Genomic DNA, 17192 nt, shown 5'->3' on the forward strand with positions numbered 1-17192 from the left:
AGTCTTTGCCAGCAAAGGGTTTTCAACCAAGTACTAGAAATAAAAATTGTATTTAAAATTATTTAATCTGTCCAATTACTTTTGGTCCCTTTAAAAACAGGGTGGCACATGTTAAGGAGCTGAAACTCCTAAACCCTTCATCCAATTTTATTGTGGATACCCTCAAATGAAAGCTGAAAGTCTGAACTTCAACTGCATCTGAATTGTTTTGTTTAAAATTCATTGTGGTAATGTCTATAACCAAAATTAGAAAAATGTTGTATCTGTCCAAATACATATGGACCTAACTGTATATATATTATACAGACACATGTATATATATATATATATATATATATACATATATATATATATATTCCAAAGCATTGCATTGGTTGATGCATAGGTTTCACTATGTCTAGAGGCACAAAATGGACGCCGGTCACAGCATTGCCTATAGCAGCAGATACCTCCCTTTTCAGCAGAGGACAGTTACTAATACGAGCAGCGATATAGTGTTTGTTCTTTTTTACAAGTCTTTTAATACCGATGGCATTCTCGGGGTTACTTGTGCACACATAATGCATGCACAAATATACTGATTTAAAAATCGTTAAAAAGAAAACAAAAAGTGCAAATTCAGCATTTGCTGTTGTCTGCGGTGACTTCAGTGAAGTGACCTGGCCACCTCATCCCACTTTCCTTCAGAGGGTACATGCATGGGATATAATGCTGACGTCCTAAGGGGTTAAAGCTATCAGCTTGCCATCTAACTTTGTGTTGATTGCTGGCACCAAGTGGGCACAACAATCCTTCTAAGCACACCAGTATTATTTACATTGGCAAGCAACCCGCCATAGTGCACAATGGATGCCTGTCCTGATATTTGTTTTCACAGATATTTTGGGATGAGTTTTCCTGGTAGTAAAGGAAGACAGGGATATATTTTGATATCCCAAAAGCATTTGGCACCCCACCCCCTTATAAAAAAGTGTAAATCTGGAATTACTCAACTGTATCTGTTCTACATATTCTGCTTTTTGGCATAGATACTGTATTCCTTTTAGATTCTGCAAATATGTCCTAAAACAAATCGATACAGAATGTATAAGTCCAGGTTGGTGAGATTCTCCATCAACAAACAATTGGGGTACTAGGATTTACCATTACAAGGTGCTTAACTGGAGATCCAGCAGAATAGTAGTCTCCTGGTCATGAATTGTTAATCTCGTGGATGATGTCCTACCATCTTGTTCACTAAAGGAGGACAACCATTAACAATGTTGGTTAAGGAGATTTCAACAACCTGTCAACTTTTTGATCACCTGATGCTTCCTACTTAGAAACATGAGAAAATCAATTCATAGCCCAAATGTTTGCTGGTAATCAATGACCGAAATTAGTACGATTGCAGTAACAGAAGTTCATTATGTAAATTTCCAGATTTTTTTTCTCGAAACAGACCATACTTTAGAGGTAGAAGACCCAACCTATGCTAAATTCTTCACATTTGCTTCACCATTGCCAACAATGATGTGGGACAATCATTTCACGTCTTGATGATTTAGCATTAGGTGGGGAAGATGTTTGCATTGTGAGTTGGAATTTACTGTCCATTTTTGTCATTGATTGAAGATGGAGACTAAGACTGAAGCAAAACCCTCAGAGGATCGCAGGTTGTAGACGCTCACTTCACATAACAGTCTCGAAGATGATGACCTTGTTATCCGACACATGGCTCAAGCTGGTTAAGCTCTTGACATCTGGATCACTTGCCATGTATTCCAAATGATGAGATCCCCATATGGGTTCAGTTAGATGATGCCAACGCTGTCAATAAAAATCAACAAGGTCATTAGATACATTGGGGGGGGGTGGTAAACATTCTTCTATTTAAGGACTATCACTACTTTAATAGATGAAAAGAAGAAAAATTTCAGAACAAGGCAATTTTCTATGTTGAATTTCATTCAAAGAGATATGAATGGTTTAACAGGGGTATTTTTGGGGAGATAGCTGGCAATTTCAGCTTTGCTACCCTAGGCCTCGCTCACGTGACAAATCGAACAATGATGGAAACCAAGAAAGTATGACTCAATCAATGATAACTGAAGGCAAAAACCACCAAATAAAGTGAAAACAGCAGTTAACTATGAAATACTGAATATATTTTGGTTCTGGTGAATTTAGAAATTCATCCACAAATTGATATTAACCAAAAAGTACCTTGTTGTGAAGAGATCACAAATAAATCTTAATTTGAATGATAAAAACTCAAGTTTTCCCTTTAAATGGGTTGACCGGTGAAGATACGTTATCACTTATAGACAGAATAGGCGAGAATTTATTGATTGGTGGGAGTCCGACCATTGGAACTCGCAATGGTCGGCAGATTAGGGCATTTTTATCCCCTTTAGAATGGAGCAGAAATGTGTATGCTGGATCTCTGCACCATTCATTCTCTATAGCCTCATTTTATTCTGGCAAAGTGAATGGAGCAGTGGTTGGATATCTGACCTGCCGCTCCAATACAAAAGTTCCCTGTCGGGAATAAAAACTCCCCAATTTCTCAGTCGGTGCAGGTCCCAGCAGTAATTTAATCAGCCCACGATAATGTGTTTTCACTGGACAACCCCTTTAATCTACTATATAATTGTCTAAGGGTCACTTCCGTCTGTCTGTCTGTTTGTCAGGCCGCGACCAATCAGGGACGGGCACAGTCCGGCCGAGAATTAGTCCCTCCCTACTCCCCAGCCGTCAGTGCCCGCTCCATACTCCCCCCCAGTCAGCGCTCACACAGGGTTAATGGCAGCGTTAATGGACCGCGTTATGCAATGTGTAACGCAGTCCGTTAACGCTGCTATTAACCCTGTGTGACCAACTTTTTACTATTGATGCTGCCTATGCGGCATCAATAATAAAAAGATCTAATGTTAAAAATAATTAAAAAATAAAAAATCATTATATGCTCACCTTTTGTGGGCCCCCGGATCCAGCCGAGGCCTTTCCCGCTCCTCGCAACGCTCCGATGAAAGGTCCATGCATTGCGGTCTCGCGAGATGATGACATAGCAGTCTCGTGAGACCGCTACGTCATCATCTCGCAAGACCACAAAGCACTCTTGGGACCGGAGCGTCGCGAGGAGCATCAGTAAACGCCTCGCCTGGATCTGGGGGGCCGACGGAGGGTGAGTATATAACTATTTTTTATTTTAATTATTTTTTTAACAGGGATATGGTGCCCACATTGCTATATACTACGTTGGGCGTGTTAGATACTGCGTGGGCTGTGTTATATACTACATCTCTGTGCTATATACTATATGGGCTGTGCTATATACTACGTGGCTGTGGTATATATTACATGGCTGGGCAATATACCACATCGCTTTACTCTACACTACGTGACCTGTGTTATATACAACATCTCTGTGCTATATACTACATGGCTGTGCTATATACTAAGTTGCTGTGCAATATATTACGTGGCTGTACAATATACTACGTGGTTGGGCAATATACTACATGTCTGTGCTATATACTACGTGTCTGCTATATACTACGTGTCTGCTATATACTACGTGTCTGTGCTATATACTATGTGGCTGGGCAATATACTACGTGGCTGGGCAATATACTACGTGTATGTGCTATATACTATGTGGCTGTGCTATATACTACGTGGCTGTGCTATATACTACGTGGCTGTGCTATATACTACGTGTCTGTGCTATATACTATGTGTCTGGGCTATATACTACGTGTCTGGGCTATATACTACGTGGCTGGGCAATATACTACGTGGCTGTGCTATATACTATGTGGCTGTGCTATATACTACGTGGCTGTGCAATATACTACGTGTCTGTGCAATATACTACGTGGTTGGGCAATATACTATGTGGCTGGCAAATATACTACGTGGGCTGTGCTATATACTACGTGGCTGGGCAATATACTATGTGGCTGTGTTATATACTACATGGCTGTGTTATATACTACGTGGCTGTGCTACATACTACGTGGCTGTGTTATATACTACGTGGCTGTGCTACATACTACGTGGCTGTGTTATATACTACGTGGCTGGGCAATATGCTACGTGGGTTGTGCTATATAGTGTTATATACTGTGTGGCCTGTGTTATATACTGCGTGGGCTCTTGCTATATACTGCGTGGGCTGTGCTATATACTGTGTGGGCTGTGTTATATACTGCGTGGGCTGTGCTCTATACTACGTGGACAGTGTTATATACTGCATGTCTGCTTTATACTTCATGGGCAGTGTTATATACTATGTGGCTGCTATATACTACGTGGGCAGTGTTATATACTACGTGGGCAATGTTATATACTGCGTGGGCAATGTTATATACTGCGTGGGCTGTGTTATATACTGTTTGCTACGTGGCCTGTGCTATATACAATGTGGCTGCTATATACATACATACATACATACATATTCTAGAATACCCGATGCGTTAGAATCGGGCCACCATCTAGTATTATTCATAAACAGGTACAGTTCTGTCTTAGACTTGAAAAAAATGTTTGTAAGGGATTAAAATTGTAATCAACTCCAACTGCAACTACTTTGTCCACTTAGGACCAACCCTACTTATTAAAAGGCTCCATTGACAACAAGTTACTCGTAGAGTGTTTCTTTCACAACAATCAGATGTGGTGTGTAGAGGAAACCTGACAGTAAGTGTTACATTTCCCTTCCTTGCCCCCACAGGGCAAATTAAGAATTACACAATCCTTATTCAAATTAATGGGTTAAGTGTTTTAGAGCAAAAGACGCTTTTTGCAATCACTTTCCACTTTACCCAAGATATATAAACCCTAAACTGTGGACCCTTTTTCTAATTCTCTTCTAGGACTATATGGAAACAGGGTTTTTTTTAAAAATAGACAAGCTCTTTAAGTGAACCTAATTATCATGTCCAAGGTTGGGCCCATCTGAACATCCTCCGTTCTCTTGGTGGATCTGTGCATCCCTGAATGGAACCATCACTAAACAGTTATATCTCATTTTACGTAGAAGCGAGGGCACTTACCTCTTTCAGTGTCCCCTTGGCACGTGTGATTTTGTAAAGGAAGGTCACCGGGACACACAGCATTGATGACAAAGCAAAGCACCAGCCAATTGCTTCACCCCACCATGGGTATGTGTAGGTCTTATTGTACGTCAGAGGCTTGTAGTTCACCAAGTTGAAGATAAATATGGCCTGTATAGTAGAAAGTATGTCAGTCACTACAAGTTTTGAACAAACGTTCTTCAAGAAAACCTAGACTGACTTGCAGATTTAGGAATCGGTTCACAACTTTTATAGATTTTTTTATTGTTCTAGGAGCCAATACTATATCAAGTTCATGGAAGAAGATGTCACATGAGTTTATGTTTTATGAAAACATTCACAGAAGTAATTAGGCTTGTTCTTCATTCAGGCATCTGGAGGTTGTGATAAGCTTCTTTGTTCAGGATCTGAGCAAGTGGTACAAGGCAGCTGCATTTGGCGATATCATAGATCAGTTTTCTCCAAATTGTGGCTTTCCAGCTGTTTTGAAACTATAACTCCCGCCCCGAAGCAGGCAAGTAATTAAGGATGTGATCTTACCATGCAGACGAAGGGAGTGATCAGAGACCAGCACCATTTCATCCAAGGGAATGGACGATATCCAATCATACGGGCAATGTCATCCATGAATCTATCTGCGCCTGATGACGTGAAATCAATTAAAAGATCAAAATTGGCAGATGATATTTTTACTAATATTCTTTGGTGTACCTATTTTTATCAGCACTTATGGTTGTGAGATAATGGAGGTTCTATGAGTGATGGTTCTGATGGTAACTGTGATGATAGTGGCTAGGATGGTGGGAGTGATGGTGGTAGTTGTGGTGTTGGTTGTGATGTTGTTGGTGTGGGTAGTGATTTTGATTGTGATGGTTGTGATGGGGGTGTGATGTTGGTGATGGTTCCAATGGTGGGTATGAGAGTGGTTGTGATGGTAGTGGTTGCAATAGTGGTGGATGTGATAGTGGGTGTGATGGACGTAGCTATGATATTGGTCGACAGGTGGTGGGTATGTGTTGTGAATTCTGCTTTTGGGCTCCCTCCGGTGGTTGTAGGTGGTAATGCAGTTGTCCATGGGCTGCAGTCCTGGACAGGTGTATCTGCTGATTGCAATTCTGACTGGGGTATTTAGGTTTGCAGGACTCATTAGTCCTTGCCAGTTGTCAATGTTTCTTGGGAAGTGTTGGATCTCTGTCTGGCTTCTCCTGCTTAGCTGCCAATTCAGCAAAGATAAGTGTCTGTTTCTTTTTCTATGGCACACAAGCTGTGTCCTTGTTTTTTGATTGTATTCCTGCTCTGAGTGTAGGAGTCTCTGGAGTTGCAGATATACGTTCCACGTCTTTAGTTAGCTGGAGGAATTTTTTGTATAATCTGCTGTGGATATTTTTGGAAGGGTTTTAATACTGACCGCACAGAACTCTGTCCTATCCTTTCCTATTTTAGCTAGAGTGGCCTCTTTTGCTAAATCCTGTTTTCTGCCTGTGTTTGTCTTTCCTCTCCTACTCACAGCCAATATTTGTGGGGGGCTGCCTATCCTTTGGGGTTCTGCTCTGAGGCAAGGTAGTATTCCTATTTCCATCTATAGGGGTATTTAGTCCTCCGGCTGTGACAAGGTGTCTAGGGTTTGTTAGGTACACCCCACGGCTACTTCTAGTTGCGGTGTTAAGATCAGGATTTGCAGTCAGTATAGTTACCACTTTCTTCAGTGAAAGTTTTCGTGCTGCTCCAAGGTCACCGGATCATAACAGGTATGATTGTGATGGTGAGCATTATAGGGGGTGGTTGTGATATTGGTCATTAGAATTATGGTTTTCATGGTGGGTATTATGGTGGTTGTGATGGTGATGATGATGATGGTGGGTGTTATGGAGGTGATTGTGATATTTGTCGTCTGGATGGCGGTGGTATTGATGGTAGTGCTTGTGATGTTGGGTGTAATGCTGCTGGTTTTGATGGTGGATGTGATAGTGATGGTTGTGATGTTGGTTGTTATGGTGGTAGGTGTGATAGTGGTGGTTGTGATGTTGGTCATCATGGTGGTGGTTTGATAGTTGGTCTGATGGTCGTGGTTGTGATATTGATTGTGATAACCATGGTTATGATGGGGGTATGATGTTTGTTGTCATGGGGGTGGTTTTTATGACGTTGGTTGTGATTGTGGTGGTGATTATGGTAGCAATGGTGATGGTAGACCTTATATTTCAGTACATGTATTTTGCCATTTGACTTGGTATACCACCACCATCAACTACATATACCATGTAGACAATCCCACACCTCCAGAATTGTGACAAGATGAACTCTCTGCAACCAAATTTGAATAATTAGTATACTGGGAACCTTAAGGATATCACTTATCCTTTTTTTTCTATATTTCCAGAGACTCCCTTATATTAATTTTTATAATGACTACAAATAAGATGTATGTGCCAGTCAGCAAATAGATCAAACCTTCCTCTGTACAGAAGACATGCAGTAGCAAATGTGACCAATCTGGTATTTTGAAAGCGCTCTAGGAGATGCTCTGCGGCATCTCTGTAGCTCAGCAGATCCCAAGGACAGAGCTATATTAAGACAGTTTTTGTGTAGAGGCGCATGCTCTGGATGACAGCCAACAGCCGTTCACGCTCCAGCTCCTGCATCTGCCTCTGAAGTGATTGGAGAACTCTGGGTCGGACTCACTGTAAATAGAATGGGACTTTTAATCTATCTGAAATATAGATCACACATCACAGAGAGATGGGGCTTAAAATCTTTAGCATGTCCTTTCAGCCCTTGAAACTACTGTAGAAACTTTTGGGTCCCAATGCAAAATCTCTACCATATGCTATTTTATAATGCTAGTGTTTCTAATGTGACAGGTTGCCTGTGGACCACCTTATGTGTTAAGGGGCCATTACACCTAAGATAGCTGTCATTCGTTCGGCCGACAGCTATCTTTGCTGACTCACTCATACACATCCATGTCGGGAAACACTGCACTGTGATTATATGGATATATTATCCCAAGCATAGTCCATGGTAGAAATGGCTTAAAATCACCAGCAGAAGAAACTATTTCAGATTTATACCCTGGTACCTCAGTTGTTACCACCTATGTGGTCTCTCAAGATGGTTTAACTATAAAGCGGTGTGACCTACGTCCTAGCACCAGATGAATACATAGATTGACCAGGAGATTGAAGTTTTGTCTTTTCCAAATAACAATGACCGATTGTCGTCGTCACTCAAGCCTTGGTCCTTTACAACCACATAGATCAACCTGCCCAATAACCAAGATAAGTTGTACCATCATTCAATCACATATGATTCTCCATAATTACGTACAAGGTCCATGAACCTCATGCTATGTCTGTGCCCACTAACTATGACGGAATGTAGTATCATCTTATTTCTGGTGCCCCATAACCACATAGATGGACAAGGTGCTTCCAGCTAAGTCTCTGTCTAATGACCACAATATTTTTTAGCATCACACGAGCCCTGGAACCCTACAGCCAAATAAATGGACCAAGATATTACAGCTAAGTCTCTACCCAATAGCCATGATTGGTTGTAATATCACACAAGCTCTGGTGCCCTGCAACCACATAGATAGACCAGGATATTCCAGCGATGTCTCTGCCCGATAACCATGATAGGCTATTACTACAGTATCATACAAACCCTGTCACCCCAAAACCACATATATAGAATATTCTTGTCTATCTTAAGTCTCTGCTCAATGACCATGATTAATTGTAGTATCATATGAGCCCTGGCACCCTAAAACCACATAGAAGCCCCATGAGCTTCCATTTATATGTCTCTGCCTAATGACCATGAGACAATGATTGATTGTAGTATCACACAAGTTCTGGCACCCTACAACCACATAGAAGCCCCATGAGCTTCCACCTATGCCTCTACCCAATGACCATGAGACCATGATTGATTGTAGTATCACACGAGCCCTGGCACCCTACATCCACATAGAAGCCCCACGAGCATCCACCTATGTCGCTACCCAACGACCATTAGACCATGATTGATTGTAGTATCACATGAGCCCTGGCACCCTTCATCCACATAGAAGCCCCATGAGCATCCACCTATGTCTCTGCCCAACGACCATAAGACCATGATTGATTGTAGTATCACACGAGCCCTGGCACCCTACATCCACATAGAAGCCCCATGAGCATCCACCTATGCCTCTACCCAATGACCATGAGACCATGATGAGACCATGATTGATTGTAATATCCACAAATCCTGGCACTCCACAACCACATAACTGGTCCAGGGTATTCCAGCTAAGTCTCTGCAAAATGACTATATGTTGTAGTATCACAAACACCCTGGGACCACAAAATCACTTAGAAGCACCAGGAGCTTCCACCAACTCTCTGCCAAATGACCATGATCTTTAAACAGTTGCAGGAAGAAGTAATATATAAATCATATCCATTTTTCAGGTTTCCACTGACTTACCATACACCCAGGCAATGACTACGCACTGCCAAAAAGTCTGCCATAGAAGGGTCATTCCACTCGCAGAATAATAGTCAAACAGTTGAAAAACATACATGCCACCCTGTGAAGACAAACACATATGTAGGATGTTAGGTCATATATAACTATGATGTTCTACATCTATATGGTTGTATAAGATCAAAATGGCAACCCTGTTGATTTCATCCAGAAACAGTGCCACATCTGTCTGTAGGCCGTGTCTGGTATTGCAGCTTAGCTCCATTTGCTATTGAATTCTAATGTGGGTCCATCCTTCTGTCCCTCAACATCATCTAACACAGAAGAGTTGGGATGCCCCCATATCCATAAGATGATTAATTGTTCTAATCAAAAACTTTGGGCTCAGCCGACTTTTCTCTAATGTGTATGGTCACGTTAAGGCTCAGGTGTCTCTTGTTGATATTTTCAGCCGTCCGTAGTAATAATAAGGGCATAAAAGTAATGCAAATAACACAACATGCACAAGCCAGCGTCAGATCATAGCAACCAAAGGAGTTATTGTTCCTAATACTACATTGACTAAGAAACCTGCTCTCATTCCTGGCAGTAAGCATGTTATTTTTTATATACTTTGCATAAAACAAACTACAAGAAAAGTAGATGTGTACTGCAAGAAAAAAATACAAAACAGTATATAATAATCTACAGAAATAGGAGATAAAATAATGCTGCGCTTATTGCATATCATACCTCCGTCAGCATAGAGAGGTCAATAAGGAACATGACCACACAGAAAACGGCCACAGCTACCTCTCGTTGGAAGCGGAAATAATAGCGTAATGGAAGCAGGTCCAAGATGGCAGTAATGAATCCTTCCACGCCTACAAACTGTATGATAGATAACAATTTCTAAGTGACAGTATATACAGTACGTTGTAGTTCTTTGATCACCCATAACTGATAGTCATAATATAGCTATATAATATACAAACCATTTCCAAATACCCAAAGGAGGGGGTTCAGAGTTACCCATTCATGATGAATTAATTAGCCTGAATGGATAGCGATTGTAGACGATGTCTCTCACTTTGGAGGACCTGATCACATAGACAGCCCATTGATTTAACTTTAAATGGAGTAATACTTCATTTCTCCTGTGGAGGTGCTGCAGGGAAATTGAACCCTCATTATAAGCTTCCCCCAGCTGATCCTTTGAGGTCCCAGGAGTGGGGCACCTTGTGATCAGCTCATCATCGGGAACCCTTCTAGCAAATGAAAAATATCTGTTTAAGGAGGACCTGTCACTTGCTCAAAAAAGTTAAGTTTAATAATACCTTGTAAAATTTGCTGAGCTTCCCCGATTCTGCGGCTTTGTTCCATTTTGCACTGCTTCCATCCATTGCAGAGATATTAACAATTATTGCTTTTGAAGCACAATATGTGAAATCTCTGCTTATGGTTAAACGGGGTGTTTCTTCTAAGTCTTCTATGGAGGCATGCGTTTTCACCACTCCCTCTCATATACTGTCAATCACAGAATGGCCACTGATCTAGCAGTCTCAGTCGCTCCCGAGCTGTGATGGGCAAGATCTGAGAAGGAGGGGTGAAAGTGCACGCCTCCAGAAAAGACTCAAAAGAAATGCTCAGTTGCATAACAGGCAGAGATTTCACATACTGCTCTCCAAAAGCAATGAATGTGAATATCTCTACAATGGAGAAACGCAGCACAAAATGGAAAAAAGCGGAAGAACCAGGGGAGTTCAGGAACTTTTGCAAGGTATATAACTAATTTTTTTAGCAAGTTACTCTTTAAAGGGTTTACTTATATAGGGACTGCAAAATCTTCTTTGTTGTATGTGTAATACTATGCTGACATACTCACTGCCTTGTCCGCACAGCATTGTCCCCAGCATGCTCACTGCTTACTTCCTGTATTGAGTCCAGGCAATGCATGCACGTCTCCTGTTGTCAAAGGGGCAGCAAGAATATAATAAAATGCCCTCAGCCTACTGCTGAGAGACATTTAGTAACCAAGCTTACCTGCAAGATGGCTCCCAGCCAATAGCTGGGAGTCATCTTGTTTAAAAGGCACCCTCCCCACTAGGGAGGTGCCAAGCAACACATTCAGTCATTAGGTAGTGTGGTGTTCTACCAGTGAAGTTGTGAGGTTCCCTGGTCCTGGTTTGGCCATAGTCCTGAACCCGAATCCATAGTTCCGGTGTGGACAGTGTCCTGAACCTGAATCCCTGGCGCTGTTGTGGCCAGTGTCCTGAAACCGAATCCCTGACAACGGTGTGGCCAGTGTCCTGAACCCAAATCTCTGGCAATGGTGTGGCCAGTGTCCTGTACCCAAATCCCTGGTCACAGTGTGGCCAGTGTCCTGATCTTGAACCCTGGATCAGGTGTGGCCAGTGTCCTGAACCGGAATCCCTAGTCCTGTTGTGGCCAGTGTACTGAACCAGAATCCCTAGTTCTAGTGCAGCCAGTCGTGAACCCGAAGTCCCTGTTCCAGTGCCTGCACTTGTATTATGCATCTCTGGACTGCTGCAACCAGTTTTGGAACACTGAAGCCGCATCTATATCTTGGATCCACTCCGGCGGTACCTGAATTTGTCCTGTCTCTCCATGTCAGTAGCCGTTCTGCCTGAGGATCCTGAACTTATTACTCTTAACGGAGCCATGGCCATGTCCATGTCAGTAATCATTCTGCAGAGGATCCAGAACTGATTAGTCTGCACGGAGTCCAAGTCCATATCCATGTCTGTGCACTTGACCCCTGACGTCAGCAGCTGCAATATCGGGGACTGCCCAGGAGTGGTATCTGATGGCTACCTGCGGCCAAGCCTGACTCCACCATCATGAGCTCCAGTGAACACCTGGTAGTTGCTTTGCTACGCCCCAAGGCACAGTGGGTCCACAAACCACGTCCACCACCTGTGGGCGCAAAAGTTTTCTAGGCCATGGGCCTCGCTGCAATCCTTCCTGCGATTGGAGCTGTGTCGGCAGCTAAGCTACCAGCAAGAAAGCCAGGAAACAAATTTGTTCTATCTGCACCCATTAGATGCCCGATTAGAAGCCCTATCGTCAGCTGCGCCAGCCCAAGTTGCCATTTAGCAACACACCACCTAGATAAGCCTGGCCCCGTGGTATTCAGTTCTGTGCCGATAACAACCCAGAAAAATCTATACTCTGATATCAAGAATATCCTCCTCATGGACGCAAATAACAACCCAACCCCCTTATGCCAACTTAACTGCATTGATTTTTAGGTTTCAATGTAGGACTTTACAAATCTACGTACAATTGGCCAAGAATTTTTTTTACTGGCATAGCTACACTATTAATATTGCATGAATAGAAAGATAGTTACCTGGCTGTCCAAGCCAAGGAGAAGCAGCATAAAGAAGAAGAGAGCAGACCAGAGAGGGGCCACTGGCATCAGACTCACCGCCCGGGGATACGCAATAAATGCCAATCCAGGCCCTGAGTATAGAAAACACATTAGAGTAAGGACTGTTAGCTGGAATTAACACCATTATGAAAGGTGTGATAAATCGAGACAAGACTAATTCTTCCATCAATGTAGACAAATAAAGCAGAGGAGCACAGTAGATGTTTCTCTTGGTCGACATGTACGGAGGAGTAAGGAATCCTCGAAAAACAGGTTATCCAGAAAGTACCTACCCGATTCAGCAACTTTGGAAATGTCCACTCCCTGCTCATTTGCCATAAATCCAAGAATGGAGAAGACCACAAAGCCAGCGAAGAAACTGGTCCCACTGTTAATAAGCGCGAGGATAAAGGCATCTCTGAGGAGAAAGTTGGAGCTGGTCAGAACACACACCACCGCTACAGATTTTTATCTAACATGGGATTTGTGAAAGGTTCCTCAACTTTAAATGCCCCAACTACCACCAACTTGGTAAAGTTAACCCATGAAATTTAAATTGATGGCTGATTCTCAGGTTAGGGCATCAATAAGAGATTAGTGGGGGTCTGATACGGGTGAGGGTCAGATGCAAGTGGTCCGTATACTGTCCAGTGGTCGTTCTTGGGTACTTTAGCTCAGTTCCTATTCAATGATTAAGGGCTAAACTGCAATATCCAAGAACCTATTCTAAAGTTAGGTCATCAATGTCTTAAAGTGGATTTGTTGTTTTATTTTTATTTTTCCAGAAATCAATAGTACACATGAAAATAATAAACAATATATCTTATCAGGGAAATTTGCTTTGCTCTTCTCCTACATTGAACTTTCACTTTCAATTCATGTTTAGAAAATTTTATTCAGTGAAACAGATTTTCACATTACTGAGATAGGAGATGATAGTTTGTGCTCATAAAGTTATATGGAGAGGGAGGGAGGTACTATTGGGAGACACATTCTGCTGCAAGTGCTCCTGAAACAACAGGTCCACTATCTCAGTAATGTGAATACGTAGTTTACAAAATGAAATATCAATCCAGCAGGAGAAAGAAGCAGCTTTCTCGAATAAGATATATCACAAAGTGTCTTATTTTCACCTGTACTATTGATTTATATATAAATATATTATATATAAAATATATATATAAATATATAAAATAAAATATGATGACAGTTACTCTTTAAGCCTCGAAAACCCATTTAAGCCCTAACTGAACTCTATGTGATTTAGTGTTGGAGATGAACCCAATAGCTCCGAAGAAGCCTGTAGAGACTTGGGTCCAAGAGCATGATGACCCATTCCTCATGGGTATTGAACCTGCATAGAGTTCTCCTATATATACATACCATAAAAATCGAGAAGGACAGGCCTGATGGAATCTAGCTTTTTAAAAGTTTTGGACGCTTCCGAAGGGGTGGTAGTGTGAACAAGCACAAGGCATGAATATTATAAATGTACATGGGCCAGCACGTTATAAGTGAAACCGCTAAGGGATCACCTCTTTTATGTTAGGCCGGGTTCACATTGCGTTAATGGCAATGTGCTGATGGCATCCGTTACATAGCGGCACTAACGCTATGTAACGGATCCGTTAGCGCACCCATTGACTGCCATTATGTAGCGCATCGCTAACGCATGTCATAATCGGCATGCGTTAGCGATGTGCCGTCATTCTGTGACGGACCCTTGGACGCGGTCTGCAGCGTTTCGGGGTCCATCACCGCTAGCGCAGACGGGGCATCTGCACTAGCGCGATCGCATAACGCGATCTTTAATGACACTTGCGTTAACGCTTGCGTTGAACGGACTGCCCTAACGCAATATGAACCTGGCCTAAGTCTTTGACTGTACTCCATGAAGGAGGTCTTAAAACGTAGAAATTAAGAGATTGGTGAATTCTCAAAATGGCTACCTCCATATAATCCAAGAACATCTTTTTAAAAGTCTGTTGCATGCGTTAGTTGCTTTTTGGCAGCGGTTGGGGAGGTATAGGGGTCTTCGTTCAGATTGACATCATCCCTTGTAATAGATCTGAGATCAGTTGTTGCGTTAAGTATTTCTTCCATGAATAAGGGGGAGGACCACAGGAACCATGCTCACCCCACGTGGTGGGTGGCAGCCGTGTCGGCCCATCCACCCATATTACACACCGCAGCTGTCATGCCATTCTGCCTCGGGGGTTTCTCCTTTCAGCAGCTGTTTTTGTACAGCCATCAATCTCATTATATAACCCTACTGTCAGACGTCTGCTCCTGTTTCCTTAAAGTGACCCATCATACTGTGGCAAAAGTTCCCAATATTGCATTAACTAAGAGCGTGCTCATCTGCCATGCTCACTGACAGATTCTCAGTTGAGTGATTCTGTAGCCAGTAATAGACAGTGCAACACAGATGTGCAGTTTATGGAAAGGCTGATGGCTATTTCCCCGGATGCCTGGAAGAGTAGATGCGTGTTTGTCACAAATGCCTTTCACTTGGCTGGGGACAGGATGAACCCTTTGCCCCTGTGAGTTCCTTTCATTCAGTACTCCATGTGCTGATACTCTACCCACACAGTATACAGAAAGTGAATGCTGCCCGCTAAATGCATGAATTACGGAGGTGGAAAAATATATTCCCGGCCATAAACACAACCCATGCCCTTTACGGAACGCAAAACAGGGGGACTGGACGTGCTTGCATGCACGCTATACTTTCTTACTTGTAGCAGTCATTGTTGAAGCGATTATAGCTGCCCAGTGCAGTAAGAGCTCCCAGTCCTATGGCATAAGAGAAGAAGATCTGTGTCCCGGCATCAATCCAAACCTGTGCACAATGAGAAAAATTACACATTACTTGTATGTTCCAGCATACATTAGCAAGAACCTGCTCACAGCACGTACTTAGTGTCACTAACCTGTGGACCATTAGCAATCCATCAGTCCATTCCACCAATCCAGTAGTGAATCCCTTTTCCCACAAGCATGAGTATGGTATTTTAAGAAGTTATGTATTTTTTTATTTCTATTTTTTTAATACTTTTTAAAATGCAATTATTTTATTACCCTAAACCTAGCACCTACGCTAGCACTATCCCTTGCCCTTACCTTAGCCTTAGCACCAACCCTAGCTCTTACCTTAGCTCTAGTACCAATCCTAGCCCTAACCTTACCTCTAACCTTAGCCCTAACATTAACTCTAGCCCTAACCTTAGCTCTAACCTTAACTCTAATCCTAGCTATAGTCTTAGCCCTGGCACAAATCATAGCCCTAACCCTTGGACTAACCTAAGTCCTAGCACAAAGCCAAGCCATAAACCTAACCTTAGCCCTAGGCTAAACCTTTGCCCTAGCATCAACCCTAGCCGTAAGCATAGCAATAACTTTTGCCCTAAAACCAACCCTACCCCTCATCCTAACCTTTGCTCAACAACCAACTCTAGCCCTCATCTTAACCTATACTCAAGAGCCAGCCCTAGCCCTCATCCTAACCTTTGCTCAAGAGCCAACCCTAGCCCTCATCCTAACCTTTGCTCAAGAACCAACCCTAGCCCTCATCCTAACATATGCTCAAGAGCCAACCCTAGCCCTCATCCTAACCTTTGCTCAAGAGCCAACCCTAGCCCTCATCCTAACCTTTGCTCAAGAACCAACCCTAACCCTCATCCTAACCTTTGCTCAAGAGCCAACCCTAGCCCTCATCCTAACCTTTGCTCAAGAGCCAACCCTAGCCCTCATCCTAACCTTTGCTCAAGAACCAACCCTAGCCCTTATCCTAACCTTTGCTCAAGAACCAACCCTAGCCCTCACCCTAACCTTTGCCAAAGAACCAACCCTAGCCCTCACCCTAACCTTCGCCAAAGAACCAACCCTAGCCCTTACCCTAATATTTGCCCCAGAAACCCTAGCCCTTACCCTAATATTTGTCCCAGAAACTACCCTAGCCCTAACTCTAGTTTGTAAAAATATAAAAGTTATCATGATTTTAGTGATTTTATCTTTCACAGGTAAAATTAAAAAAAAAATTAGGACAGCTATCACAGCAGATCTGTCTCTTTACTGAGTTAATTACAAGTGAGGGTCACTCCAAGAAGAAACAGTACTTGCCGCTGGATTATTTGATATGAAATTTTGTACCACTGTAGAATTTGGTGCCCAGAGCCACCGATCCTTTACCCAACACTACCCCATGCTATGCCAGTGTACTCGATTCAGCTGTCAGGGCATGATGGGGTTGTAGTTTTGGAGGGACAACATTGGGGAATCCCAAT

General features: G+C 42.6%; 1 protein-coding gene across 1 annotated transcript in view; it reads right to left on the reverse strand.

The window, feature by feature from the left end:
* Window positions 1–1431: 1431 nt before the first annotated feature.
* SLC6A8 (solute carrier family 6 member 8) overlaps window positions 1432–17192 on the reverse strand; it is a 68436-nt gene continuing 52675 nt past the window's right edge. Inside the window, exons 6-13 of the mRNA XM_069748295.1 lie at window positions 15645–15748; window positions 13200–13324; window positions 12886–12998; window positions 10266–10403; window positions 9534–9636; window positions 5601–5701; window positions 5040–5210; window positions 1432–1809 (exon numbers count right to left, since the gene is read on the reverse strand). Of these exons, the coding sequence (XP_069604396.1) occupies window positions 1672–1809; window positions 5040–5210; window positions 5601–5701; window positions 9534–9636; window positions 10266–10403; window positions 12886–12998; window positions 13200–13324; window positions 15645–15748 (993 nt within the window). The 3' untranslated portion in view covers window positions 1432–1671. The remainder of the gene's footprint in view (window positions 1810–5039; window positions 5211–5600; window positions 5702–9533; window positions 9637–10265; window positions 10404–12885; window positions 12999–13199; window positions 13325–15644; window positions 15749–17192) is intronic.

The sequence above is a fragment of the Ranitomeya imitator genome, chromosome 2, assembly GCF_032444005.1.
Source record: "Ranitomeya imitator isolate aRanImi1 chromosome 2, aRanImi1.pri, whole genome shotgun sequence".
In the NCBI taxonomy this organism is placed as follows: domain Eukaryota; kingdom Metazoa; phylum Chordata; class Amphibia; order Anura; family Dendrobatidae; genus Ranitomeya; species Ranitomeya imitator.